Source organism: Rhinopithecus roxellana, chromosome 20 (assembly GCF_007565055.1).
Source record: "Rhinopithecus roxellana isolate Shanxi Qingling chromosome 20, ASM756505v1, whole genome shotgun sequence".
NCBI lineage: Eukaryota > Metazoa > Chordata > Mammalia > Primates > Cercopithecidae > Rhinopithecus > Rhinopithecus roxellana.
In genome coordinates this window covers 18,147,188-18,174,656 of record NC_044568.1, presented here as the reverse complement: position 1 = coordinate 18,174,656, position 27,469 = coordinate 18,147,188, and the positions used below count along the sequence as shown (strand labels likewise).

At 59.4% G+C, this 27,469-nt stretch overlaps 3 protein-coding genes across 11 annotated transcripts in view; 2 read left to right on the top strand and 1 right to left on the bottom strand.

The window, feature by feature from the left end:
• CBFA2T3 (CBFA2/RUNX1 partner transcriptional co-repressor 3) overlaps positions 1-7,998 on the top strand; it is a 102,059-nt gene extending 94,061 nt beyond the window's left edge. For all 4 annotated transcript variants that reach the window (XM_030924916.1, XM_030924917.1, XM_030924918.1 and 1 more), the window contains 5 exons: positions 149-234; positions 1,972-2,170; positions 2,638-2,706; positions 3,938-4,128; positions 6,083-7,998. In XM_030924916.1, coding sequence (XP_030780776.1) covers positions 149-234; positions 1,972-2,170; positions 2,638-2,706; positions 3,938-4,128; positions 6,083-6,382 — 845 coding nt within the window. In that variant the 3' untranslated portion in view covers positions 6,383-7,998. The remainder of the gene's footprint in view (positions 1-148; positions 235-1,971; positions 2,171-2,637; positions 2,707-3,937; positions 4,129-6,082) is intronic.
• Positions 7,999-15,956: 7,958 nt separating this feature from the next.
• PABPN1L (PABPN1 like, cytoplasmic) lies at positions 15,957-18,874 on the top strand. 2 transcript variants are annotated; one of them, XM_010355652.2, is made up of 7 exons: positions 15,957-16,202; positions 16,575-16,758; positions 16,933-17,000; positions 17,425-17,531; positions 17,638-17,725; positions 18,140-18,282; positions 18,717-18,874. In XM_010355652.2, exons 1-7 carry the CDS (start codon positions 15,957-15,959, stop codon positions 18,754-18,756), a joined length of 876 nt encoding a protein of 291 aa, XP_010353954.2. In that variant the 3' UTR covers positions 18,757-18,874. The 2 variants fall into 2 exon arrangements, with proteins under 2 accessions (XP_010353954.2, XP_030781340.1); XM_030925480.1 differs by lacking the exon at positions 17,638-17,725.
• Positions 18,875-21,519: 2,645 nt separating this feature from the next.
• Positions 21,520-27,444, bottom strand: LOC115891973 (trafficking protein particle complex subunit 2-like protein). Of its 5 annotated transcripts, none has more exons than XM_030925187.1 (5): positions 27,332-27,444; positions 25,730-25,902; positions 24,765-24,852; positions 24,508-24,622; positions 21,520-23,280 (listed from the first exon to the last, which is right to left on the bottom strand). In XM_030925187.1, the coding sequence occupies exons 1-5, from the start codon at positions 27,362-27,364 to the stop codon at positions 23,258-23,260; spliced, it is 432 nt and encodes a 143-aa protein (XP_030781047.1). In that variant the 5' UTR covers positions 27,365-27,444; the 3' UTR covers positions 21,520-23,257. The 5 variants fall into 5 exon arrangements, with proteins under 5 accessions (XP_030781047.1, XP_030781048.1, XP_030781051.1 ...); XM_030925188.1 differs by having other exon boundaries at positions 21,520-23,277; XM_030925189.1 differs by having other exon boundaries at positions 23,081-23,280; positions 24,543-24,622.
• Between the last annotated feature and the right edge of the window lie 25 nt (positions 27,445-27,469).

Sequence of the window (27,469 nt, the reverse complement as noted above, 5' to 3'; positions counted from 1 at the left end):
GAGTCAACCAGCCCTTCCGTTACCCTGTCCGTAGTCCCCAGTGGGCACAGCCCATGGGTGGGGCCTGGGAGCAGAGGGCGGGGTCTGGGAGAATAGGGCGGAGCCTGGCTGTGGGTGGGACCTAAGCATGCACCTCCCCCATCCACAGTGGTGCCTGGGTCCCGGCAGGAAGAAGTGATCGACCACAAGCTCACAGAGCGTGAGTGGGCAGAAGAGTGGAAGCACCTCAACAACGTGAGTGTCCACACAGCCACGCCCACACAGCCACGCCCACCCAGTCACGCCCACATAGCCACGCCCACACACAGCCACACACATGCACAGCCATCCACAGCCACGCCCACAGAGCCACAGCCACACCCACGTGCACACCACACCCATGTGGCCACACACAGCCACACTCATGCAAACAGCCACACCCACACACACCACCCACACGAACATACACGGCCACACAGCCATACCCACCCACACAACCACACCCATATACACAGCCACACCCATGCACACAGCCACACCCGCACACTGCCACACCCCCCACAGCCACGCCCACAACCACGCCCATGCACACAGCCACACCCACACACTGCCACACCCCCCACAACCACGCCCATGCACACAGCCACAGCCACACCCACACACAGCCGCACCCATGCAAGTCACACAGCCACACCCACACAGAGCCACACCCCAAAGCCATGCCCACCCATACAGCCACACCCACAGATAGCCACACCCATGCACACAACCACACCCACACAGAGCCACACACACAACCACACCCACATACAGTCACAACCACGCACACAACCACATGCATACATAGCTACACCCACACACAGCCATATCTGCATGGCTACACCCATATATAAACATGGCCATGGCTCTGCCCCATGGGGCCTGGGACTGCTAGAGACAGCAGGACTGTGTGGGTGCCCCTGAGCTCCTGCCTGTGTGGCCTGCCCCATCCCTGCCCAGCTGCTGTGTCCTTCACCTGAGCCCCCCTCCCCCACTGTCAGCGCAGGCATCGTGTCTGGTGCAAGGCATCGCGAGAGGCACAGGGAGGAGGATTCCTAAAACCATCATGGCAGGCCTTGCCTTCCCTCCACTTTCTGCTCACTAGCTTGTCCCAGAGTCTATCCTGAGTCTTAACAAGAAGTGTGGGGGGAAAGCAGTGCTGAGGCCTCTTTGAGGTAGGACGTTAGGGGACGGTCCTGGAACTGGGCTCGTGAGAACCCACCCCCCCATCCCGCAGCACGTCCAAGGAGGGGTCGCCGGGCTCAGGGCCAGAACCCCTCCCAGCACTGTTGTCAGCCTCATCCCTCACCCTCGTCCTTTTTAGAAGGGGAGCCCAGGCAGAAAGCCAGGTCCCTGAGGCAGAGCCGCCCGAGCGGGTTAAAAAGGAGAATCATGCCGGGCGTGGTGGCTCATGCCTGTAATCCCAGCACTTTGGGAGGCCGAGGCAGGCGGATCACGAGGTCAGGAGATCAAGACCATCCTGGCTAACACGGTGAAACCCCGTCTCTACTAAAAAATACAAAACATTAGCTGGGCGCAGTGGCAGGCGCCTGTAGTCCCAGCTGCTCAGGAGGCTGAGGCATGAGAATGGCGTGAACCCGGGAGGCAGAGCTTGCAGTGAGCCGAGATCGTGCCACTGCACTCCAGCCTGGGTGACAGTCAGACTCCGTCTCAAAAAAAAAAAGGAGAATCATAAACTCCTGTGTGCGTCTAAGCATGTGTCCTGTGTGAGTCTGGTACCCCAGGCGCCCGGCAGTCCCAGGCTAGGGACCCATAGTTCCGAGCGGTAGAGGTGGGCCCTCCCTCACCCCCTTGTCCTCGTGGGCAGTGGGCTGGTCGAGCACCCATCCTGTCCAGGGCTCTGGCCGAGTGGGCAGCACAGGGAGTGTCCCGTGCGCCCGGGTCCCTCCGAGGTGCTGAAGCGCTCTGCCCCGCCCATCCGCCTGCCCCCAGCTCCTGAACTGCATCATGGACATGGTGGAGAAGACCCGGCGCTCGCTCACGGTGCTGCGCAGGTGCCAGGAGGCCGACCGCGAGGAGCTCAACCACTGGGCACGGCGCTGCAGCGACACGGAGGACACGAAGAAGGGCCCCAGTCCCGCCACGGCCCGGCCCCGCAGCAGCTCCGCTGGCCCTGAAGGGTGTCAGCTAGGTGTGTGGCGGGTGGGTGGGGAGGGAGCAGACACCTGGGAGCTGTCAGGCAGGCAGTGCAATGAAACGCCAGGCAAACAGTTTCACTTGAGAAAGAGGCACCTTTTTCACTTTGTACAGAAACACTGCTTGGTCTCCCAGGAGCCTGGAGCTCAGGGCGTCCGGTGGGCCGGAGGCTGAGCTGGGAGGCCCTGAGGGTCTCTGCTCCTCCGCCTCAGTGATGAATACTGAAACCAGGAGAAGCCCAGGACACACACGGCTCCCAGCCGAGTCCGAGGTCCACAGCTCCAGTGCCCCCCCATGCCCGGGCACCGCCCTGGGTGCCTGGCGACTGAGCAAGACCTTGTCCAGGGGTACCTGGGCCCTCCCCCAGGGACTCGCACGCTCATGCCCTGCACTCAGGGCCCAGCCAGGGTGGGGAGAGGCAGCTGCATGGCCCATCCTGTGTGACACTGGCCCCTGTTTCAGACGTGCCCCGGGAGTTCCTGCCAAGGACCCTCACCGGCTACATGCCCGAGGACATCTGGAGGAAGGCTGGTGAGTGGGGGCTGCCCGGCGAGCGGTGCTGGTGAGTGGGGGCTGCCCGGCGAGCCGTGCTGTGGGAGGCCAGGGCCCCAGATGCCCCTCAGCAGCTCAGCTATGAGGAGCTTCTGTCTCCATGTGGGGGCTCAGGCTGTGGGGCTTTATGCATTCCGCTGCGTGGCTCACAGCGCGGTCAGAGTAGACCCACACTCAGGGCAGGACAGCTGCTACCTGTGCCTACCAGGAAACGGACCGGTGGGCGCCCAGCAGAATAAAGTGGGTCCCAGCCCTGCACACCCAGGAGGGCATGCAGAAGTACACACACTCAGAGCCTGGGCGCGTCAGGCACGCGGGGCCAGAGTCTGGGCAGAACAGAGTCAGAACATGGGCAGACGTGGAGCTGGGCGCTGGGCAAGGCTGTGGGGACATGTGCTTATGCTGTGGAGACCAGAGGTGGGGGAGGGGCTGGGGCAGAGCTGGATCTGTGGGTAGCGAGAGGCGTTAAGGTTAGGGTTGGGGTTGGGGTCGTGGTTGGGGTTAGGCAGCGGTACCAGGGTCTCCAGCTGGTCTTAGGGTCTCTTTTAGTGATGGAGTTGAAACCTGGCCTCTCCAACTGGGCGGGCGGTTCTCCCTGGAGCTGCTCTGAGCCTGCCCCACCTTAGCACACATCAGGATTCAAACAATGGGGTCAGGGAGCGTGGTCTTCTGAGGCCAGCTAGGTTAAAGGATGGCAAGTGCAGTGAGGATAACAGAGCAGGGTCTGGGGTGACAGCACAGAGCCCTGGAGGAGGGGGCTTCCTGGGCTGCGTCTGGGTGGGGCCAGTGGTGAAGGCGGAACAGCAGAGTTATCCGAGCGCCTCAGGTACGGTTCCTGGAGCAGCAGCAGCAGCTCCCCTGGCACGCATTAGGAATGCAGGTTCCGGGTGCGCCCCTGGCTGACCAGACCCTGGGGTAGGACTCGCCATTGCCCTGCAGGGGTGCAGCGCCTGGGGAGCAAGCTTTGAAAAGCTCCCCACGTGCTCGCCGCATGACCCAGCTTTGCACACACATGCCTGGGATGCCTGCGTGTATTTGCATGTACTTGTCCGCATAGGCATGAGGGCCATCAACGTGTGCCTGTGTGTGCACAGATGCTACGTGTGTTCAGCTGCACATAGCCCTTGTCCCCAGGTTGTGGGCGTAGGAAGTCCAAAGACCCGTCTGGGATGGCCCATGTGACCGCCAGCCCTGCCCATGTCCTTTGCAGAAGAGGCCGTGAACGAGGTGAAGCGGCAGGCCATGTCAGAGCTGCAAAAAGCCGTGTCAGACGCGGAGCGCAAAGCGCACGAGCTCATCACGACGGAGCGTGCCAAGATGGAGCGGGCCCTGGCCGAGGCGAAGCGGCAGGCCTCCGAGGACGCCCTGACGGTCGTCAACCAGCAGGAGGACTCCAGCGAGGTAGGGCCACCCGGCCACGCTGACACCCTTCCCGTCTCGCTCCCGTGTGGTCCCACGCCACCCCCGTGAGGATTCTGAGCCTCCACATGGCATCAGCACAGTTATCACGGGCGTCCTGCAGCAGGCACGCCGTCCCTGCCCACGCTGTGCTTATCAACACAGATTTCACATGGTTTGGTGAGACGTCCTATGGGTGTCCCCGTTCTGTAGATCCAGAAACTGAGGGCTCAGGAAGGTTGGCAGCTTGTCTGAGGTCACGGCCTTGGGAAGTGGTGGGGCCAGGACTCAAGCCCAGGTTGGCTGATGCTGAGTTGGAGTTTCGCTCTTGCTGCCCAGGCTGGAGTGCAGTGGCACGATCTTGGCTCATTACAACCTCCGCCTCCCGGGTTCAAGCGATTCTCCTGCCTCAGCCTCCTGAGTAGCTGGGATTACAGGTGCCCGCCACCACACCTGGCTAATTTTTGTATTTTTAGTAGAGACGGGGTTTTGCCATGTTGGCCAGGCTGGTCTCAAACTCCTGACCTCAGATGATCCACCCGCTTCGGCCTCCCAAAGTGCTGGGATGGACAGGCGTAAGCCACCATGCCTGGCCTGAAATCCCTGTTCTTTAGCCTGTGAGAGCAGGAGGATCCAGGAGAGCTGTGAGGGCCCCAGGTGGCGTCTGAGGCGCCCAGCTCCCTCCGGTGCACACGGCAGGCCTGAGAGCTACCCTGCTTGTGCCTGTGCACCTGGGAGGCAGGTGGGGGCAGAGGACCCTCTGCAACCCTTTTCTGCCTTGTCCACAAAGAGGGGAGAGGGGGAGACCCTTTCCAGGGAGCCCCAGGACTGTCCCTTGAGACAGGGCAGATCTCTGTCCAAAGGCCCTGTGTGTATCTGTGCCTGGGCCAGCCCCGGGGTGGGAGAAGATGGAGCCCCATCGATGCAGGGGTCTCTGCACCAGCCCTTTCCACACATGCTCTCGGCTGGGGAGAAGCTAGAACACCACCGGCAAAACTCTCACAGAGCTGGCACTTGAGTGGGCACAGAGAAAGAAACACCAAAAGCAGAAGCGAGGCGGGCAGAAGTGAGGCGGGCACGCCGTTTCTGGGGGCGGAAGTGTGTGGGGAGTGGGGCCGTGGAGGCCTCATGGCAGGTGACACCTGAGCAGAGGCCGGGAGGAATTAAGCTGGCCGCGCAGGCATTGGGGGAGCAGGCCCAGCGGAGGGACTGGCAGGGGCCAGGGCCTGGAGCGGGCACCATGCCTTCCGCAGGAAGGCTGCTGCTGCTGTGGCAGTGAGGGGAGGGGAGGTGGGAGGTGGCACCAGAGGCTTTGGAGGCCACAGAGGGCCCTGGGCTTCTCCCCTGGGGCAGGTTTGGGCTTCCCACCCCACAGCTCAGCCGTCTCTGTGAGAGATCCAGCCCCTCCCCAAGAAGAAACATGCTCGGGCTTTGTGTGGCATCCGTGACCCCCTCTGCCCACAGGGATGCCTGGGGCACAACTCACCCTACGGAAAGGGAGCAGAACCCACCACAGGGTGGGGGCAGAGGTGGGGGGGGTGCAGCAGAGGCGGGGGATGGGGCAGAGGTGGGGAGGGAGACGGGTTGGGGGGTATGCAGCAGAGGCAGATGGTGAGATCTCAGCAACCTCAATTATGCTGGGACCATGCCCTTCGGTTTTGGAGACTGGTGAGCTCAGGAGGGCTTCCCGGAGAGGAGGCAGGGGTCATCGTTGAGTTAGCACAGCACAAACCTGTCTGGGTGAGCTGGAGTGTGAGACACAGTAGTAGGACGCTGTCCCCCAAAATGGCCCAGTGAGTGGCTGTATCTGGGGAATGGCCCGAGGGCTGTGGGGCTTTAGAGTTTCTCTCTTCTCACCTGTTGATGACGTGCTGGGTCTGAGTGGCTTGGCTGGAGCATGTGTTGGGGATTTGGGTGACCGGACCCAGCCCTGACTGGTCCCTCTGCCCCCACCCAGAGCTGCTGGAACTGCGGACGGAAAGCCAGTGAGACGTGCAGCGGCTGCAATGCGGCACGCTACTGCGGGTCCTTCTGCCAGCATCGGGACTGGGAGAAGCACCACCACGTGTGTGGCCAGAGCCTGCAGGGCCCTGCGGCCGTGGTGGCCGACCCGGTGCCTGGACCGCCCGAAGCCGCCCACGGCCTGGGCCCCTCCCTGCCTGTGGGTGCTGCCAGCCCCAGCGAAGCCGGCTCTGCGGGGCCTTCTCGCCCCGGCTCCCCCAGCCCGCCTGGCCCGCTGGATGCCGTGCCCCGCTGACCCCACCAGACCCCGGCCTGCTGGACACAGCACCGTGCCGACCCCACCCAGCTCCGGGCCCGCCAAATGCTGTGGCCCCTGATGCCCGGCCGGCCAGACGCTGCGCCCGCCTGGCCTGGGGAAGCCGACCAATTAGAGTCACTGCTGCTACTGCCCCTCTCCAAAAGAAGACACAGAACCAACAAAACCGCATTCAATGCACCTGCCTCAGCTACCTAATGATTCTGCACGGAGACCTCTTGACAACCTCTCTTCAAGCATCCTCAGAAGCCTCAGTGAGCTTTAGACAGCGGAGCGGATGCCGTGGGCGCGGCAGCTCTGCCCGCCTCTCTCTCTTTTCCTCTCTGTCTGTCTGTCCCCCTCTGTCTTCTCTATCCTCTCTCTCTATGACTAGCACACACTTTCTCTTCAATGAAAAAATCTAATTGGTGGCTTATATTTTCAGCAAAGAATTTTGGGGGGTTTTGTTTGTTGGCAAAAGAGTTACTCAGAAATGGACAAAGAAAACTCTGGGGGTTCTCCCCCTCCTGATTAACGAGGGAGAAAGAAAACTGTGATTTTATAGCCGGAGATCTGAACCCAGCTGTGCCCCTCCCCCAGGGGCGTGAGGCTGATTGGCAAAGACGGGAGGAAAGATTTCAATTTCTGACTCAAGAAGCATTTTTGGTTTCAGATTTTTTTTTTTCCTGTAATGTTAAACTCTTTGGCTTTAAGTAAAAATCCAAAAAGTTTTTTTACAAAAGCAAAGGAAGCATACTTGTGAACTACCTTGCTAGCTAGCCAGCCAAGGATACCGGACACACCTCTGCTCCAAAGGAAATCCAAAAAAGCAAACACAAGAAATCAAAGTCCAAAATTTGTCACTGCCAAAGTATGTTTTTCACTGTTTTCCTTGCTCTTGGGTTTGTCTGTGGGTGTCGGGATATTGGGGTGCAGAGGGTTGGTGCCCAGTGAGAAGCGACTTTTGTTCCCTTCCGCGTAGGCGTCGGTGCGTCCGCCGCGTGTGCGCGGTCTGTGTGCCGTCGCCGCAGCCTGCGTCTCCACGTGTGTAGGGAAGGACACGCCGTCTGTCCTCACGCCCCTGTGACGTTTCATATTTCCTTTTTCCACTTGTGGAAAAAAAGTGCTAAAATTGTCTTCCCAGAGAGAGCATAATTCCGAAACAAAACTGTGACAATCTTTTGGGTTGATTCTCGACTGCTTTTCAAGCACGCGGAGCCAGCAGGGCTCCCTGAAACATGGCTTCTCAGCCAGCCCGTCCTCCTCTACCTCTCTCCTCTCCGCACCTCCAACCTCTCCCGGCCCCATCGCCCCCACCCCAGCGTCTCACTGCAGCTACTCCCCTGTCTTCCAAACTTTTGCAGAAAAACAAAACAAAAAAACTACAAACAAAAGCAGCCCTCTGCTTCCTCCCCAGGAAGGACCCTGACCATGTACATAGCCCTGGTGCTCCTGCCCTGCCACCCCTCAGATGCGTTTGCCTCTGGCCCTGGGGTGTGTCTCGGTGACATTTTCTATCAGACATGCTCCCTCCCACCTTCCAGCCCTGCCCATCCTCCCTCCACTCCTCTCAACTCCCTCCGCTATTTCAAGAAGGAAATAAAGGGATAAAGAAATTCACGCTTGCACCAAGTGCAAGGACAGACAACAGCAGGCGCGGCCCACCGCCTGGCATCTGTGTGCGTGGCTCTCAGGAGTTCCAGGAACTCAGTGCAATACCCGAGTGACCCAGCTACTGAAGCGGCCGTGAACGGCCCGCGAGAGGCCCGAAGCCGAGAGTGTACGTTAATGTGAATGTATATAGTCTTTGCAGAGGTCCAAATAATATTCCTGATGGTAATAAAGAAGAGATGTTTGCCAAATAAAAAAGAAAAAGTTAAGAGAAACGCGGGAGTTTGTGAAGTGTAGGAAACAGATTTTCAAAGGCGTCTGAACTGTGGCCCCCAGGGGAGGCACGGTTTACCTGCTGGTGGTTCCTTCACGGTGGTAAAAGTTCCTCCTTTGAGCATCGTAAGGATGGATGCCATCGAGTCACCACCAGCCAGGTCCTGTCTGGAACCAAGCCTGACAACAGAAACCTCGTTCTGAAAGTCAAGACAGATCGAGTGTGTCCTCCAGATAGTGCCCTGGCCCTAGCACCACCTGCACTCCTCAGTGACAGGCCCAGCAAACTCCCTGAGGTTTGCTTTCGTGGATTTCAGAGAAACAAGGACCAGTCTGGGATTTGGGCTCTCTGTTAAAGTGGCAGAAGCCCGTCTCTCCTCCTCCCAGGGCTGCGGTTCTCCAGCTCCGAACCCACACAGCGGCGGTGGCAGCGGACATGCCCGTGCCCACGAAGGGGACCTGCCTCCCCCGGAGGTAGGCGTCCTGGGACTCTTCTCATCTCTCTCTCCCACTGGGCTCCATCTTGTCCCCACCCACACTGCAGTGCCCTTCCAGGTGGGCAGGGCAGTTGGCTGTGGTGATCAAAGGCTCTAGGGGACAGGAAACGGGCATGGTGCTGTGGGGTAAATTGAGTCAGGCCCTCCAAGGCTGTGTGGTCCAAGGCTGTACGGGTGAACCGGTGGTCTCTAGAACACTGAGCCCTGGGGCAAGAGGACCCATGGGCAGCTTCCCTGGCACCGAGCCCCGGGGCAAGGGCAAGGGAATCCATGGGCAGTTTCCCTGGTTACTCAGGTCCCTGGGGTCGGGACTGGTGGGGAGCGTGAAGGAGACACTAGTTTACTTTGTGGAAGAAAGCCTCCTCTTTTTCCCTCACCTCTCTCGATCCTTCTTTGGGGACACACACAGACAGTAGCATACTCACCAGCTGGCTGCATCAGTCTGGCCAGCAGCCTCCAGGGGCCAGACCACAAGGCTCAGGGTGGGACAGGCCCTCCCACCCCAGCTCTCAGGAAGGGGTCAGTCCTCGAGCCAAGGATGAATGCCATCTGCCCTGCGTAGCCCCCCACCATGCCCCAAGCCACCCCCGGCACAAGTGCAAAAGGTGGCGTGAGGACCTGGCCAGAGACCAGGCAGATGGAGACCCACAGCTGACAGCCCCATGGAATCGGGACGGCTGGGAAAACTGAGGCCTGGAGACAAAAGAGGGGGTGTCCTGGGTGCGCTGTGTCAGGGACCCCTGGGCGGGTGTTGGCCGGGTCACATGAAGTAAGGCAGCTCCTGCCCAGGGAGGCTCTGGGGCCCCCTCCGATGCTTCAGGGGCCCATCTTTCTGAAGCTCATATGTCCAGGCCCTGGTGGCCAAAGACCTCATGGCAAACCAAGTGGAACCCATAGCTCTGGGGTGGGGACAGGGACAGGCAGCATTTTGTGTTTCCCCTTGGTGGCCATGAACACCCGTGCCCATGGTTCCGACCTGCAGTCTGCACCTGCGGGCATCTGCCTCTCTTCTGCCAGGCAGAGGGTGGTCTGGACAGAGGGTCTGGGCAGGGGCCACACCTGGACTGGGGAGATCCACCCTGTCTCTGCCCCCTGCCCGGCTGCCACCTCCACAAGCTCACAGATCACTGGCCAGAGATGCAGCCTGCCAAGCTGTCCTCCCGCCAGCCACCGTCAAGACAGGACCATGGCACGCCAGACGTTCTTCAGAACCTCCTCCCCAAACCCCAAACCACCCCACACGCCCCACGTGCCCCCCTTGCATGTCCTGTGGCCACCCACACAGCCGTGCCTTCATCCCACCCCACCCTCTCCACCCACGGACCTGAGGGCACCAGCTGCCCCCTGCCATGTGCCAGTGATCTCATCTCAGCTGCTGCCTTAAGGGAACCTTCCAGGGGCAGATAAAATTCCGCTACAGGTGCTGTGAGCAGGTGGGACCAGCATCTTGCAACAGCTCTGACCAGTCGGGGCCACCTGGAGCTTGAGGTGGGTGGCTGGGGGCCAGGAGCACACACTGGGTGGCGGCCCGTACACGTGCCTAAGGTCCCAGACCAGGGTGCCAGGGTGAGCACATTCCCTGGCAGAGCTGTGACACAGTGGGGTGGGGTGCCCTCTCCTACTCCTTGTTTCCAGGGGTCAATGCCTGGAGAGGGTGTCCCTAGGAGAGGAGGGTGGCCCCATGCAGCCTCCCCGAGTCCCCAGCACTCTTGGAGCCCCACTCTTTGGGGGGTACTCACAGGTGCCAGGCTCCCATCCCATTTCCTGGCTAAGAGTTGAGTCCTTACCGCCTGAGACTGGGGACTTCTGGGAACAGACCTGCCTGGATAAATTCTGCCAGGAGTGGTGGGTACTCCCCAGGATCCTCTGCAGTCTCCCTGCCCTGCATCCCCGAGCCCCGGGGCCCATTTCCTCCTGCACTGCCGTGCAAGCTCCCACACTGAGGGGGCACTCGCTAAAATGGGGCTGGGGCCACAGCCCTGGATGATGAGCATGCTGGCTGGAGAGGAAGACAGTGAGGAGGTGGGGGGTCCATGGGGCTGGTCTCCCACAGGTCCGCCGGCGCCCGTGCACACTTCAGAGATAAGGCCAGGGTGCTGCTGACAACCCCTGCTCTGTTTTCCCAAAGTTCTAGGAAACTCCATTTTGGACACTTTCTGTTTTTTATGTTTCAATCCAGCCAAGCCCCAAGTAGCTTCCCAAAGACCCCAAGGAACGGAAAGTCAGTGTCAGTAGTGAGAGTGAAGCCCACTTTTGAAATACATGAGGCCAGGCGCGGTGGCTCACGCCTGTAATCCAAGCACTTTGGGAGGCCAAGATGGGTGGATCATAAGGTCAGGAGATCGAGACCATCCTGGCTAACACAGTGAAACCCTGTCTCTACTAAAAATACAAAAATTAGCCGGGCATGGTGGTGGGCACCTGTAGTCCCAGCTACACGGGAGGCTGAGGCAGGAGAATGGCGTGAACCTGGGAGGCGGAGCTTGCAGTGAGCTGAGATCCGGCCACTGCACTCCAGCCTGGGTGACAGAGCGAGACTCTGCCTCAAAAAAAAAAAAAGTACATGAATGATGGCAACAGGCCTCCCTTGTCCCCATCTGCACGGGGTGGGGAGCCCGGCCAGGCCATCTGTCACCTCCCCAACCCCATCTGCCAGGGCCAAGGGAGTTGGGCCGGTGAGGACCGGGCCGGGGCACAGCCACGTGCAGCCTAGTGGGGAGGGGACTTACTCTCTACTTCCTTCTCCTCTTTTTTGTTGACTCCCCCAAAGGAGCTGGACTGAGCATTGGGTTATTTTCCTGTAGTTGTGAGAAGCCTATGCCCTGGGTCTGCAGCCTGTGCAGGGCTGCGAGGTGACCCCGGCCGCCCCGTCGGATGTACTGCGGGTTTGGCCTGTGGACGCTGTGAGACGCAATGGTCCAGTTAGCGCTGTGTCCATGTAATAAAGCGAACGTTCGCTGTCGCCTGGCTGTTAGTCTCCGTGGATCCCAGGAGGCTTCGGCTGAGCCTCGTCTCACCTGTGAATTCACTAAATACCTGCTGGGGCTTCTCTGTGCCCTGCAGGGACCGGGCCTCCCCACGCAGCACACACTGCAGGGACAAATAGGCCAGTGTGTGACGTGGGGCTGGGGCGAAGGGAAGAGGCGGGGCGGGAGCACACGGGCGGGGAGGAGCGGCAGCCTCCAGCCATGAGGGCTCCTGCAGGGCTGGCAACGGCTGAGCCTGCAAAGGGGACATGTGGGGGGTCCCGACAACCTTACCCCTGGGAGATGGTCCTGAGGATTCCAAGACTGGAGCCCCTGCCTGAGAAGCCCCACCTCTGACAGTGCTGGGGCTGGGCTCATGACACCTCCGACCTCGATGGGGGACACAGGGGACTTCGGGGGACACAGACAAAACAGAGGAGGCCGGGCATGGTGGCTCATGTCTGTCATCCCAGCATTTTGGGAGGCTTAGGGGGATGGATCGCCTGAGGTCAGCAGTTCAAGACCAGCCTAGCCAACATGGAGAAACCCCATCTCTTCTAAAAATACAAAAAATCAGCCGGGGGTGGTGGCAGGTGCCTGTAATCCCAGCTACTCGGGAGGCTGAGGCAGGAGAATCACTTGAACTTGGGAGGTGGAGGCTGCAGTGAGCCGAGATCGTGCCATTGCACTCCAGCCTGGGCAACAGAGTGAGGCTCCATCTCAAAAAAAGACATGAAAACTGAGGGGACACAGGGGACCTGACAGTGGACAGCGCAAGCAGGGACAGCTCACCCCTCTCAGCCATCCCCATGGGACCCTCACGTTGGGGCACACGCAAATCCTGTACGGAATAGGAATTGGGCTGGGCACTGGTGCCCCTGGGGCCAGGCTGCCACGAATCCTCAGGCCCGGCCCTGGAACGGGGTATATTTGAAGAGTGTCACTGGAAAGACCAGTGTCGGATCCGTCTGTCCCCTGCCAGGCAGCTGGCAGGAGCCCTGGCCGGGCCTGGTGTGTCAGCAGTCTCAGACAGGGTGAGGATGACAGGGTTTTCCACAGCCAGGGCCCGAGCTCAGAAGGGCATGCGTCAGGGCCTGGGCCGAGTCCAGCAGGCTCTGGTCTTGGACAGAACTGGCTGCAGTCCTGCCTCTGACAGGGAGGTGGAGGCACAGGTGCTGACAGACCCTCCACCACACAGGCACAGACACACGGGGCAGGGGGCCCTGTCCCAACAGAAGGAGCCCAGGCCGAGGCCACACTCCACCCTTGTCTGGCCAGCCCTGGTCAGCACGCCCGTCCTTAGTGCAGACGTGGGCTCTGCCGCTGAGGAGCTTTGGTTTCTAAGGGGAGAACTGGGCAAGTCATCAACACCAGACAGACAGCAGGAAAGGCGTGAGGACAGCGGCTCTTGAGGGAGGAGCAGCAGCCTGGCAGGCTTCCTGGAAACAGCGGCACCGTGCACAGGGGGAACAGTGTCCTTGGGAGCACGCACATGTGTGTGGCTGTGCGGAGCCAGGTAGAGGGGAAGCCGGGTCCAGACAAAGCCCATTCCTCCCGACCTCATGAGCCTGCCCCAGAAAACCCTCTGGGTGGTGGACAGATGGGGGCGCAGCACGGTCTTCAGTCAGTCTCTTGGAGGTGTGAAAAGAAAACAAAATTTCAGGACCTAAAACTCACTAAGCCAAAGAGAAAAGTCCAGCTGGGAGCCGAGTCACACACACCTGCCTCCCATTTTCTTCCTCAGTGGATGGCTACGAAGATGAAGGAGCCCGGTCCCCCGCAATGTGTTTACACGGAAATTCCCTGTGGGCCCCAAGATCTTGGCTCTGAAACAGTTCTGCTGGATCCCACCCAGACAATGTCATCCCCCAGCTTATCTTCCAGCTGTGGGACAAAGGACAGAGCTAACATCACCCTCCACTCACTGGAAACGAATGTGAACCTGCCGGCTTCCTGTTCCCTGTGGCAGTTCTATCTTCTCTGGAAACGCAGGGTTGCTGAGCGTGGGGCTATGTAATTCACTCCTCTACCCTCACCTTCGACATTTCAAAATGTGCATTTGGTGACGGCCAATCAGAGCTTCGAAGGCAGGCTACCGCTTGCCTCTTTTATCCACTCTCCTTTTTCTTCCCTTCCTGTGTTCCCCTCCTGCCTGCTCTTTCCCTTTAAATATAGGAGTCTCCAAACCCTCTTTGGGTTTTTTTGTTCTTGTTTTTTTGTTTGTTTGTTTTTGAGACAGAGTCTCACTCTCTCGCCCAGGCTGGAGGGCAGTAGTGCGATCTCAGCTCACTGCAACCTCTGCGTCCCGGGTTCAAGCAATTCTCCTGCCTCAGCCTCCCGAGCAGCTGGGATTACAGGTGCCCGCCACCTCGCCCGGCTAATTTCTTTTTTTTTTTTTTTTTTGTATTTTTAGTGGAGATGGGGTTTCACCATGTTGGCCAGGCTGGTTCTGAACTCCTGACATCAAGTGATCCGCCTGCCTCGGTCTCCCACAGTGCTGGGATGACAGGCGTGAGCCCCCGCGCCCCGCCCCCAAACCCTCTTTGGAAAAAGCAGATGTTGCCTGTGGCTTTGTGGTCCTTTTTCCTGGGTGCACCCTCAACCTTGGCAAGATAAACCTCTAAACTGATAGAGACCCATCTCAGACATCATCTGGCTTACAGAGGTGAGAACAGAGTGGGTGCAGGAGCCTTGGTTCCCAGGCTGTGGCAGCCTCCATGTCACCACCTGCTCCCCCTTAGCCCCCAGCCCAAGGTAGAGGAACGGCCACCCTGCGTGGGTGGGTGCATGGTGCAGCAGTGCAGCTCCAGCCTAGGCCATGCCCTGTCTCTCTCTCCTCCCCTAGTCCCAAATTCCCAGGAATCCCAGCCCCACTGGCTGAACGCCGGGGTGAAGTCACAGAGAAGATGGCCTCGACCTGGGGGTGTCAGCTGTGCAGGGCGGCCCCGTCCCCCACCACCAATGGCAGGGGTAAGAGCCATGCATGACTGCCTGGCCCCAAGAGTGGGTGGGAGACGGCATCACTGGAGACGGAGGCCAGAGCAGACCCCAGCAGCTGCGCTGGCAGGTGGAGAGGGAGGCACGAAGGCAGAGGCAGGAGTCCTCACCTCACAGGAACTCACACCACCACTCCCCACACCACTCCCACAGAGCCCCCACCCCAGAGTAACTCACACCGCCACTCCCCACAGAGCCCCCACCCCACAGCAAAAGAATTCTGGCTTCATGGAAGTGGCTCCCATCTAAAAGATGACCCAGGCCAGGCACAGTGGCTCGTGCCTGTAATCCCAGCACTTTGGGAGGCCGAGTCGGGCAGATCACCTGAGATCAGGAGTTCGAGACCAGCCTGGGCAACATGGTGAAACCCCGTCTCTATTAAAAATACAAAAAAAAAAAAAAAAAAATTAGCTGGGTGGTGGCAGGTGCCTGTAATCTCAGCTACTCGGGAGGCTGAGGCAGGAGAATCACTTGAACCTGGGAGGCAGAGGTTGCAGTGAGCTAAGATCGTGCCATTGCACTCCAGCCTTGGCAAAAAAAGCAAGACTCCTGTCTTAAAAAAAAAAAAAAAAAAAAAAAAAAAAAAAAAAAACAGAATGAGGGTTAGGGAGGCAAGGGTCCCTGGGGACTCCATGGGGGTCAGGATGCAGGGACAGCAGTTGCTGCCTCTCCTCTGGGCCCATGACCCCGCCCCGACCTGCCTAGGCCCTCTCATCCCGTGCACCTGCCCTTGGTCCCTGCTCAGACCCTTCCCTCCCCCGAGACCATCTCAGCCCCTGCCTCCCCTAGTCAGAAGCCACCTCCCCAGCCTGCTTGGACCCTGGTACCAGAAACAACCGCTCCTGTATTCTCACTTGGATTGCGTGTTCATGCCGTGTGGTGTTCGTGCCGTGTGGATGCTGCTGAGGTTTGAACCCTGTGATGGACCAAGGCTCCAGTGAGCCGCAGCGTGGCCAGGCGGAAGCAGAAGAGACCAGTGACCCCACTCAACTCAGCCTCTCCTTCCTCCAGGGAGAGTGTCCTGGAGGTACCTATCCCATTGACAGGGAAGGGGCGAGGCCAGGAGCCAAGGCTGGAAGTTCAGCCCCTACTCAGCCTTTGCAAATGCTCTAGTGGGAGCAGCTGGCCTCAGGAGAGAGCTTAAAACTCCAGGAGGGCCCAGGCAGGTGCGGACGCGAGGGGAGCGGAGGGGAGGCCTCGCCTGGCCCACCTTCCTCCTGCCCTTCTACCATGTGGCCCTTCCTGAGCCGCTCTCTCTTCCCACCCCCATCTCAGGCCTGGCTCCAGATGGTCTCCTCAGACCCGGAGGCCCAGGGCTGGGGGGCCTGGAACGAGACCAAGGAGACTCTGGGGCCAGAGGGTGGGGAAGGGAAGGAGGAGGAAGAGGAGGCAGAGGAAGACCAGGATGGGGATGCAGGCTTCCTGTTGTCTCTGCTGGAGCAAGAGAACCTGGCTGAGTGCCCGGTGCCTGACCAGGTAACAGCTGTGTGGAGGCCCTGGGGCTCTCAGGGGACCTGGGGCACAGGGACTGGCGGAGACACGGGGTCTGGGTGACGAATGGCTGCAGCTGACTTACGAGGGGAGAGGGCCACTGCCCACCTGCCTGGAAGAAGGTGGCAAGGAGACCCCGCTGCACAGACTGCAGAGTCAAGCTCTCTGGCCTGGGGAAGGGCCCTTGAGGTGCAGTTTCGGGGGCTTCTCGGCAGGGGCGAGTTCATCACCCCAGGAAGGAGCGTCCCTGTCCAGAGAAGGGCTGTGACCCTCTGCTGGAGTTGGCAGGCCACACACCCACCTTCCTTGAGCAGAGCCTGCAGGCTGCCTGCCCTGCTCAGGGCCATGTGTTGGCAGGAGCTGGAGGCCATCAAGATGAAGGTGTGCGCCATGGAGCAGGCCGAGGGGCTGCCATGGTCTCCAGGAGCACAGCACCAGGCCGAGGAAGAGGAAGGAATGCCACAGCCTCCGGGAGTGCAGCACCAGGCCAAGGAAGAGGAGGGCACCACGGCCGGGCAGCTGCTGAGCCCTGAGGCCATGGGTAGGAACCAGGGGCCCAGGCCGCCCCCACTGAGCCAGGGTCCCAGAGTTCCCATGAGGGTTGGGCCTGGCAGGGTCCAAGGTGTCACCTCCCCTACAAACCTGGGCCACCTTCCCTATGAGAGGAGTGAGGAAGGAGCCATGGGCCTTCGGGCCTGAGCTGTGTTCTCCGCAGGCTGCCCCCTCCCTGGGACCCCCGAGGAGAAGGTGGAGGCTGACCACAGATCTGTCTACGTGGGCAACGTGAGTGGCGGGCGGGGGCCAGGGGGCAGGCAGCGAGTGGGGCCCCATCTCTTCCAGGGGGTCTGGCGCCCGGCCCTGGGCCAGGCAGGCTTGCTGGGAAGGGAGTCTGACACGGGGGACACCCCTGTCCCCTCGAGGAAACACTGGCCTGGGCACATGTTCCAGTTTTTCAACATGAGCTGGAATTCAGGATTGCACATGAAATCTCCACTTTTGAGAAACTTTTTAAAAGGCTCCAACCCTCCGGAAGGCAGCGCTCCCTGTGAGATCTCCCTTCCTTTCTTCCCTCCATCCCCAGCAGGGGTGTGGGGTGGAGGCCTGGGGCCATCCCCGCCCGGAGGCGTTTCTTTCCCCACCTCTACCAAGAAAGCCCCGAGTCAGGGCCAGGCGTCTCCCTGACATGCGGGTCTGGGCCTGGGTCCAGGTGGACTACGGGGGCTCTGCCGAGGAGCTGGAGGCCCACTTCAGCCGCTGCGGGGAGGTCCACCGAGTCACCATCCTGTGCGACAAGTTCTCTGGACACCCCAAGGGGTCAGTGAGGGGCCTGGCGGGGGCACTGGCTGTGCGGACAGGGCCCAGCCTCATCCCTCCCCTTCCCTCCCCTCCCCGCCCCTCCCCTCCCCGCCCCTCCCCTCAGTTATGCCTACATAGAGTTTGCCACCAAGGGCTCCGTGCAGGCCGCCGTGGAGCTGGACCAGAGCATCTTCCGGGGCCGGGTCATCAAGGTGCGCCAGTGCTCCCCAGGTCCAGGAACATGAGCACAGAGGGGCTGGCCCACTGGCCCTGGAACACACAGCAGCCCCAGCTGGCTCCTCTCTGCACAGCGCGTCTCAGGCACGGTGCTTGGCTGGGCCTGGACAGGATGTGGCGGGACCCTTGGACCTGAAGCTGGGTTTGGTCTGCCAGTGACATGGTGGGGAAGTGTCCCCTCTCGGGGCGGGAACCCCCTCTGCAGAGGTGCTGGCCGTGACTGGGTGTCATGTGACAGCTACGGTGGACAAAGGCAGGGGGACCCTTTAGGGCCAAATGGCGTCCTGAGCCTGCAGGACCCCACACTCCGGGGTGGTGGGTGCTGCAGGGACTACAGGCTGGGTCTTAGCTGCCCCTCGAGGAGGACTAGGAACAGGCCTTTGCTCCAGGTGCTGCCAAAAAGAACCAACTTCCCCGGGATCAGCTCCACAGACCGCGGGGGCCTTCGAGGACACCCAGGCTCCAGGGGGGCACCCTTCCCCCTCAGCGGCCTCCAGGGCAGGCCCCGGCTCAGACCACAAGGGCAGAACCGGTGAGTGGGTGCCTGTGGAGGCAGCCTGGGGGCGAGGGCCATGGTGTGGCGTCGGGGCCTGGGGATCAGGGGCAGGAGGGGGTCCCTGAGCTTGTTCCTCACGGGGCTGCAGGAATGGACCTGGCGGGGCCTGGGTGAGGGCTGGGGCTGCTGCATCAGCTAGGGGGGTGCTGTTTGCAGCCTCTCTGCTGGGAGAGGTGACCCCTTCTTGTTCCCACAAAGACCCTGGGGTGGGCCGCAGCTGCCCCAAGGGGCTCTCCTGGCGCTGCCTTCCCCTTTCCTGGGACTATCCCGAGAGTCACCAGAAAGGCCCCTGGGGCGTTGCCTGAGCAGTCAGGTGACCTCCCTGCATCCTTATCCTCTTGTCCCCCGGGGCCCTGGGCCACCTCCCTTCCCCTCCGGAATGCCACTCACTGTGCACTCTCTCCATGCAGGGCCCGTGGAAAATTCTCACCGTGGTTTTCACCGTATTAAAGGGAAGGCCTGATTTTGAGAGAGGGGCTGGGTCAGGAGTAAACCACTTGGGCTCCATCCTGGGGCTGGGGCAGGGAGTAGGGCAGGGGCGAGGCCAGAGGATAGGGATGTCCGGAAGAGCAGCTACGGGCCCCCACTTGGCCAGGCGATGGCCCACTAGGGCCTTGTATGGTGGCCCAGACCCATGGCCACAGCCACGAGTCACAGTCACAGCCCGGTGGTGGGCCTGGCACTGGCGCCACGGGGATCTAGGGGGGCACTGGGCAGTGAGGTGGGGGAGAGGCAGAGGCCCAGGCAGTGCCAGGCCAGCTTGGGGTTGGCATGCTCAGCTCTTCAACCAAGTCATTTTAAGAAAAATAGAAACGTGTCTCTTAATGGTGAAGCATAAATTATTAAACTTGGATACTTTTTAAAAGCACCACTCCTATGCATTCTCCTCGTGGACACAGTTCCCTTTGCGTCTTCCCCTGGAACAGGACACAGAAGGCGGCTGGTGGGCAGTGGCTGTGGGAGGAGGACAGGGCTCTAGACCCCTCACGACCGACAGCAAGCTGGCAGTGTGCACAGGCTGAGCCGGTGTCATCACTGCCAGCCTGGTGGGCTACGACTGCCTGTGTGTCAGTCAAGGCGCCCCCACCCCATAACCTTGCCCTGGCACCACGTGTCCCCACCAAGTGATCCAGACACCTGGGACGCTGGCCCTTGTCAAAAGCTCAGTAAACAGAAGTGGAGATCTCTGATATCTGTCCTGGGTACTTTAACAACTGTCCCCTCTGAAAGCATGCACAGCTGCGGAGGCCCAAGGCTGCTTATGTGCACACAGCCGACTCCAGCACTCCACGATGGACAGCGCCTCCCCTTAGTGCCCCATCAGGCTCAGTGTGTTAGTTCCTGGAGCCCCGTGCAGATCAGCTCCTATTCAGTGGGCACCCACCCCGCAGTCACCTTCCTCCAGCACCAGGCCAGGCACTGCTCCCAGGAATGAGCCACCTCCTGTTCCCGCCAACACCGGCCTCCTCCCCAAACCCGCCCCCACCCTCCTCCCCAAAACCCGCCCCCACCCTCCTCCCCAAACCCCGCCCCCACCCTCCTCCCCAAACCCGCCCCCACCCCACCCCAAACCAGTCCCCACCCTCTTCCCCAAACCCTCCCCCACCCTCCTCCCCAAACCAGCCCCCACCCCACCGTGGGGTCTTGGGTCAATGTTGGCCTCTGTAGTGTGGTGAATGATGCCCCCCTAAGTACGTCCATGTCCTGATCCCCAGACCCTGTGAATGTGAACTTCTCTTGAAAGGGTTTTTGCAGATGGGATTCAGTGAAAGGTCTAGAGATGGTCCTGGGTTACCTGTGGTCACTAAACACAACCACACACCCTAAACCCAACCACACACTGGTTACCTGCAGTCCCTAAACACCACGCACTGGTTACATGAGACCAAACCCAACCACACACTGGTTACCTGTGGCCCTAAACCCAAACACACACTGGTTACAGAGACCAAGAGACGCTCCAAGACTGTGAGGACAGAGGCAGAGGCTGGAGCAATGCCGAGGATGACAGGGGCCGGCAGTGGCTGCAGAGGCTGGAGCAGACCCACCCAGAGCCTCCAGAAGGAGCCAGCCCTAGCCACATCCAGCCTTTGGACTTCTGCCTCCAGCACGGGGCGGAACCACGTTTCTGAGGTTTGAAGCCTCTCCACGCGGTGCTCTGTTACGGTGGAGGCCTGGAGACTGAGCTCTCTGACCTAATTATCGGGATACTCGACCAAGGAGCCGCCATGGCCCTCCAAGATCTGTCCTGATCTTGCCTGAGGTCCACTCTGGGGCCCCGGGCACCGTGGTCTGTGAGCTGCTCTGCCCAAGCCTCTGCTGGTTTGCCAGCAAGTCTGGCTTCAGGGTGGGCTTGAGGGGGCTGTCCCAGCATCAGAGTGAGAGCCAGGCCTAGCCCAGAAGGGAGGTCAAGCTGCCCAGCCACCCAGGGCGGGTCCCCGTGCGCACTGCTCACAGCTGGGGGCTGCAGGAGGGGCCTGAGGCAAGCACAGCACTTGGCAGATGGCAGCCCCTGACTGCTCAGTACCCAGAACCAGGGTCTGGCCCTCAGCGAGGGTTTGTGCTGGCCTTGACGCAGGTCACGCCCATGGGTGTGTCCGGTCCCTGGCTGTTCTAGCCCACGTCGCAGGTTAGTTCCTGTCCACCTTCAGCCTTCTGTGTGGCCACTGCAAGGAGAGAGTGGAGTGAGCCTGGGGAGTCCCTCCTTTCTTGTGGACTTGACACCTGAACAGACCAAGGCGGAGGAAGATCTGGGAACCCCTGAGCATGGCCCTTCCAGGTGATGAGACCCTGGGCCATGACCTGCAGAGGCCTTTGCAGCTGTGTCGAGGAGGCAGATGCTCTGGCTGGCTCGGGTGGGCAACCAACAAGAACAGGCTCATCGACCCGTCTGCAGCAGAAGGAAAGAGGCAGTATTGTCGCTGCCTGAAGGGGAGGAGGGGCTGCCCCATGTGGTGTCCAGCAGAAGTCGCCTGGGGTCGAGGAAGGAGTGGGCAGGAGGACTGTGGCCCTCCATGAGGCCAACCCCAGGGTGGAGACAGCACGAAGCTGCCACGTGACAGTTCTGCTGTCAGATCAGAGGTGAGCAGATGACTTGTTTCCTTGGACTTAAAATGGGGATGGTGCCTTACAATGCTTGTGAAAACTCCCTAATGTAAAAAGTACTTACAGGTGGGTCTGGCTACACCTAACAGAAAACCCAAATAGCACTGCTTTAAACCAGAGAGGGGTGCGTTTATTTTCTCACATTTAAAAAAAGCTGAACTTAAGTAGTCCGGGGCTGGTACGTCACACCAAAGGCCCAGGGTCCTTCCCGCGTTCTGTGTCAGCAAAGGCCCAGGGTCCTTCCTGCGTTGTGCATCAGCTCCACCATCCTCAGGGTGTGACTCTTCCCTCATGCTCTCAGGACAGCTGTCCCAGCACCAGCCATCACATCCATGTTCCAGGCAGGAAGAAGGCAAAGGGGAAGGGCCCTGCACGTGGCAGCTGAGCCCCCTTCACAGGAGCTTCCCTGCAAGTCTCTCCCAGCACCACCCACCTCCATGCCACAGCTGCACACCCCAGGCTGCGAGGAAGGCCAGGACATGGTTCTCATCTGCCCACTGTCAGAACTGTGCAGAGGCACCGGAGTTCTGTTAGTAGGGAGGAAGAATGGATGCTGGGTTAGCAACGTGCAGAGTCCCCACCACAGCCAGGACTCAGGCAGGAGCGATCCCCACTAAAAGGCAAAGATTTCACACTGGGCTGCAGTGGGGAGGTGCTAGGTGCTTGGGCTGGGGTCCCACCTTCTAACAAACATGAGGCTCTTGTTCAAGATTTAACCCTGTGAGGGTGGCCTGTGGCCCACATGCACCCAGACCAGCTGCCTGGTGCGCCTTGGCCCACGCCAGAACTTCCAATTCACCCTGGGGCGGGGGAGGCCTGGGGCACGCGGTTTGCACACACGCTCCTGGCTGATCTCTTCTTCTATAATTTATAAAATTAACACTGTACTTACTAGATGGGATGAAAAGGCAAATATGTAATGAGAAAGTTCCCCTCCCTGTGTCTGCCCCAGGCTGACCCCCTTACAGCCTTTCCTGCTGCAGGGGCTCCTGGGGTCTTCAAGGTACTTGAGAAACTCTCCAGTCCTGGAACCAGCTCTGGGGGGGGTCTCCTCAGCTGGCTGAGCCTCGACCGCTGGACCCCAAGGATGCCGGCGGCACTGACACCACTATGGGCTTGGCCGCTGCCCTGGGTGGTAGTCAGCCATGTCATCAAGTGACACAGCACCCAACCCCTCAGCAGCAACAGGCAAGAAGGGGGGCCTCCAGTCTGCACTCCGGGGTTTAGGATGAGGGCTACAGCTGAGCCAACGCCACGGGGCCAGGAGGGTTCCCAGGTCTCACAAGGGTTCTTTTCAGGCCGGGCTGAGTCTAGATGTTGGGCCAGATGCAAAGAATGGAGGCCAAGTCCAGAAAGGGGAGGGCCCTCCCCTGTGGGAAGCCTTGCCGGCTCCCCTTTTGCCCCTAGATCCTAGGCTGGTTCTGGGCTCAGGAGGCCGCCCCCTCCAGACCAGTCCACCTGTTCAGCCAATGGGCGACCCATATAGTCACAGGTCCTGCAGGCTCAGGAACTCTTGGCTCCAGGCGCCCCTGCCTCTGCCCCTTCGCGACAACTGGGGACAGGCTTCCTGCACCATCTAATCCCAAACCTCTGCCCACACCCCTGAAAGTTCTTAGTTGAATTCTTCTTAGTTAAATCCTTGGCTGACACGGAAGGAAAAAGCCAAATCTCATCTCACAAGACCTTTAGTTGAGACAACATGCACAGCTGCCTGCCCTGAAAGTCCCAGGTGTCCCAATCAGGAAGAGGCGATGAGAACGGACCAATGGCCGCCACGGTCACGCGTGGGATCCTCAGCGATGGCTGGCGGCACAGCTCATTCAGCACACCTGTATCATCATGGACGTCACCATGTTATCAAAGGCCCTGCTAAGAGAAACAGACCCACTCAGAGGAAAGCCAGGCCCTCCACCTCTCTGCTCACGGAGACAGGCAGGGCAGCAGGGCTCCGTCCACAGGATGCTCAGGGCCTTCTCCAGGGTCCAGAAACGTGAACTCAGCTGAGAGGCCAGGACAGGAGTCCCGCCCCACCAGGCACTGAGAACCCATCTGCTGCCTCCAAGTTCCCTGTGCAGTCTCCCAAGGCCCCAGGAACGGGTGGAGGAGGGAGCACCATGGGCAGGCAGGATAGTGGTGTGGCAAGGACAGGCCTGTGCAGCCCAGGAGGCAAGACTGCATGGACGTTCGCCTGCCTGCTCCCATCCAGGACCCAGGATGGCCCCAAGACAGAGCCCCGGTGGAGGGAAGGGCCTGGCTGGGGTCACTGCGGCGTCCTCTTGCCAACCACAAGGAATTATGTCTTGGGACTGGGGACTCGCTGGAACCAAGTCTGGAGTGTAGGCGTGGACCCCACATTTCCCTCATGCCATTCAAAAGTTAAGTCTGTTTACTTTGTGGGCCATTCGGAAGATGCCTGCAAACCAGGTTCCTGACTGTTCAAATTCAACATAAAAGATCAGGTAGTGGGAAGCCGAGACGAGCAGATCACGAGGTCAGGAGATCGAGACCATCCTGGCTAACACGGTGAAACCCCGTCTCTACTAAAAAATACAAAAAACTAGCCGGGCGAGGTGGCGGGCGCCTGTAGTCCCAGCTACTTGGGAGGCTGAGGCAGAAGAAAGGCGTAAACCCGGGAGGCGGAGCTTGCAGTGAGATGAGATCCGGCCACTGCACTCCAGCCTGGGCAACAGAGCCAGACTCTGTCTCAATACAAAAAAAAAAAAAAAAAAAATTCATCAGGTAGTGACAAGAGGATGTGTGATCCCTGAAAGCCACTGCCCATGTGCTTGGCCCTGAGTCCTGCAGGTACCCCAGGTACCCACTGGGCACACCTGGGAAGCCAAATGGGCAAGCTCCGCTCTCCGCACCACACACACTCTATCCACTTTACGCGCTGGAGATCTGTGTAAGAGTTGGTGTGGAAAAACAGGGCTTTGTGGCTTTAAAACCTCTGCCCTAGGGGTTTTAGGGGGATGGTGCTCATAGCTTAAAAAGACCTTTCCTCCCTTGTTTTCCAAATGGTTGCATTTTGGCAACCGAAATGGCAAGGCAGGTCCTACAGAGAGAAGGGAGCAAGACACAGAAAGTACAGCCCACCTGGACTGGATGCGGACACAGGAAGTAGGGCCCACCTGGACTGGATGCGGTCCCCCGGGTTGTAGAAGGGGTTGCACATCACGTCCGTGTAGGAGTTGTGTAGCTTCCGGAACATCTGAAAAAGACCCAGCAAACTGTGACATTGCCAGGTACACACAGCCAGGGCCAGATTTTTGGTTTCTCAGCATTTCAAAACAAAGTCAAAAAGGAAAAACAAAACACCCACTCGGGCATGGCCTTCTAACCCCCCGACCTACGCTGCGAATTTCGTTGTCTCGAAGGGCTGTGTTGGAGGAATCCACCACCATGACAAACTTCACCTTGGAGTTGGTGACGTAGCCGTATCTGCACAGTTGGTTAAGGAAGGCACTCTTAACACAGGGACTGCCGGCAGAGGACCCTCTGCGGGCCCTCCCTTTGGAGAAACGTGGCAACCTTGAATCACAGGAAATGCCCAGGCTGGGCTGGTCCTGCAGTGACCGTGCTGGGTGCAAGCCTAAATACTTCGCTAGGGCGACGTCTGGTGTTTGCGGGAGAAGCAAGGGGCAGGCAGCCAAGCCTTACCCAGTTCACACTCCAAGAGCCGAAACTCCTAGACTCTGAGTCTGTCTGGATCACCTCACCCTCTTTATGAATCAATGCCTGGCCCAGAAAATTAACTGCAAAAGCAGAGGCTTCGTGAACAAGGCAGATCCCCTCTCTAGAGGCCACATTATTTTGTAAAATAGTGGCTACCAGCAAATGTCACCATGGACAAGCTACATTACCGCTTTTGGGAAGGTCTTTGAACTCCATGGCCTCAAGTGATTTGTCCCAAGGGACTAGAGGAGAGTGTCTAGTGACGTACGAGGCAAGGCCTAACAAAATAAATGAAACCATTATCCCCTGCTCAAAGGTGGTGGCTCCCCCTGAAAAGCACGGAAAGAAATCCTTGCAGGTACAAAGCAGAAGTGTCCCAGTTCCTCTGCAAACCAGACAACAGACACGTGCAAACCAAAACATTCTACAGGGCATTCTAACCTTGCTTTTCCCAAATGATTCTTCCAGTGAAAGAGAGAGAAGAGTTAGAGGCCTTCATTCACCTCAGGCATCCCTAATTCCCTGACTGGCCAAAAACTCTCACCTCTTTTTCTTTCTTCTCAAAGGTTTCAAGCTATCTGATCCTAAAGTACATCCTGCAATTGTAGGTACTCCCTGAAACACACCCTGCCGTGAAAGATACACCTTGTAGTCCTCCGTGGGGTAAAGCAGGCCCAGGTACAGCTCCCTCTGGTCGACCAGGGCCTTGCCCATTGCGGAGATCTTCTCATCCACCACGTCCAGAGATGTGTGCACCATGTAGTGGAACTTCAGCTCGTTCTCCGTGGGGCTGCTGCGAATGTAGAGGGGGTAATTCTGCAAGAAAGGGTGACGGCGACTGAAAGGACAAGATGCCACCAGCTCTGAACTGCGCTGCAGAGCCGTGACCTTCAGCCACCCGGGCATGCATTCCCATTCTCTAAGGCCCACTGCTTCCTTCTCCAGGCCGCAGTGGGCACTGCCTTCAGGGGATCCCACCTAACCTGAGAAGATTTATGTGTTGTTTGCAAAGCAGCAGCAGTAGGGTGGCCAGAAAAGACAACTCAGAAAAATGGGCCTAAGCACAGCCTGACGATCAAGCCTGGCACCCGGGCAGGCCTCTCACCTTTTCCTGGAGGCCACTCTGCCTCAGCCCACCTCTGGCTCTGCATGGGTCACCCAAATACAGCATCTTAAATACTGGCTTTTCTTCACCTTGACAGTGACCCTTTTACTAAACCCTTCAAGACTCAGCTACAAATTCCCTTCATTTCTCATTTCTGACCATCGTAAACCCAGAATTAACAGCTTCCTAAGCCCAAAATTAACACCTGCTTTCTTGGGCTCTCACACACCACCGTTTACCCTGTGTCTATTCAGCACTGGGTCCTGCAGAAATGCAATGAACAAGAGTCCTCGCTACCCTCATGGGGCTACATGATACCTTAGTCAATAAACCCACAAACAAGCAAATGATCATCTGTGGCCAGGAGGGAAGCCCATGAGAAGCTTAGCAGCAGCCACTGCCCAGCAGGGAGCGGCCTCCAGAGTGGTCTCAGGGGAGACCCTGGCTAGGAAATGAAGGCTCCATGCAGCAGGAGCACAGTGTGGACAGGCACCCAGCTCAGTCTCAGCCTTCAGAAAATGCTTTCCAGAAGAAATGTATGTGGGCCAGTAAAGAGGGTGGGAGCTGGGAAGAGGTGTTCCGGGTGCAAAGGCCCAGAGGTGAGAGGGCAAAGCATGTCCAGGGAGCTGCAGAATTGTTTGGCTGGAGCGGAGGGTGCCAAGGGTTATGGGGGGAAAGGATACCAGACCAGGTTATTCAGACAGCATCCTAAGGCAACGAGAAGCCACCGCACAGGTCTCAGGCAGAGGCGTGACAGGATCCGATTTGTTTTTAACTCGGCTCCTGGGAGACTGGCAGAAGGGCGGTACGCGGGAAGCCAGCGCTGGATGAGAGAACCGGCAGAACCTACTGAGGACGGAGGCAGTGCCCCGGACCACCTAGGCTTCCGGTGGATCCTGACGGGGAGGAGACCTGGGGCGCCGAGGGGTGCGTTCAGCAGCGGGACGGGCAAGCGCGGAGCTGGGGAGCTCAGGGTCTGCCGGGTGGCTCGTCCACCGCGAAGCCCCTGACCCCTGGAGCTCGGCGAAGGCCTCCTCCAGGTCCCATTTCCTAAGGCGCCTTCTAGGCCCAGGGAAAGAGAAAGAGAGCGGAGAGACGAGGATGGTGCGGGCCCGGACGCCCTGCGCCGCGCGTACGCACCTCTTTAGCGATCACCGCGATGCACACCGCCATCTTGGGAGGCCCGGCGCCGGCGTCGCATCACGTGACCCGCCGCTGGTCACGCAGCCCCGCAAGCCCCGCCCCGCCCGTCTCGTAGCTGGCTCTGGCCCCGCCCCA

Excerpts from the sequence above, each read along its gene's own strand:
- PABPN1L (XM_010355652.2), top strand. The coding sequence starts at position 15,957 with ATGTGGCCCTTCCTGAGCCGCTCTCTCTTCCCACCCCCATCTCAGGCC. Across the intron at positions 17,532-17,637 it reads TTCTCTGGACACCCCAAGGG|TTATGCCTACATAGAGTTTG; the intron begins GTCAGTGAGGGG and ends CCCTCCCCTCAG. Across the intron at positions 18,283-18,716 it reads AGACCACAAGGGCAGAACCG|GGCCCGTGGAAAATTCTCAC; the intron begins GTGAGTGGGTGC and ends CTCTCCATGCAG.
- LOC115891973 (XM_030925187.1), bottom strand. The coding sequence starts at position 27,364 with ATGGCGGTGTGCATCGCGGTGATCGCTAAAGAG. Across the intron at positions 25,903-27,331 it reads TCGCGGTGATCGCTAAAGAG|AATTACCCCCTCTACATTCG; the intron begins GTGCGTACGCGC and ends CCTTTCTTGCAG. Across the intron at positions 24,853-25,729 it reads CCCACGGAGGACTACAAGGT|ATACGGCTACGTCACCAACT; the intron begins GTATCTTTCACG and ends CCAACTGTGCAG.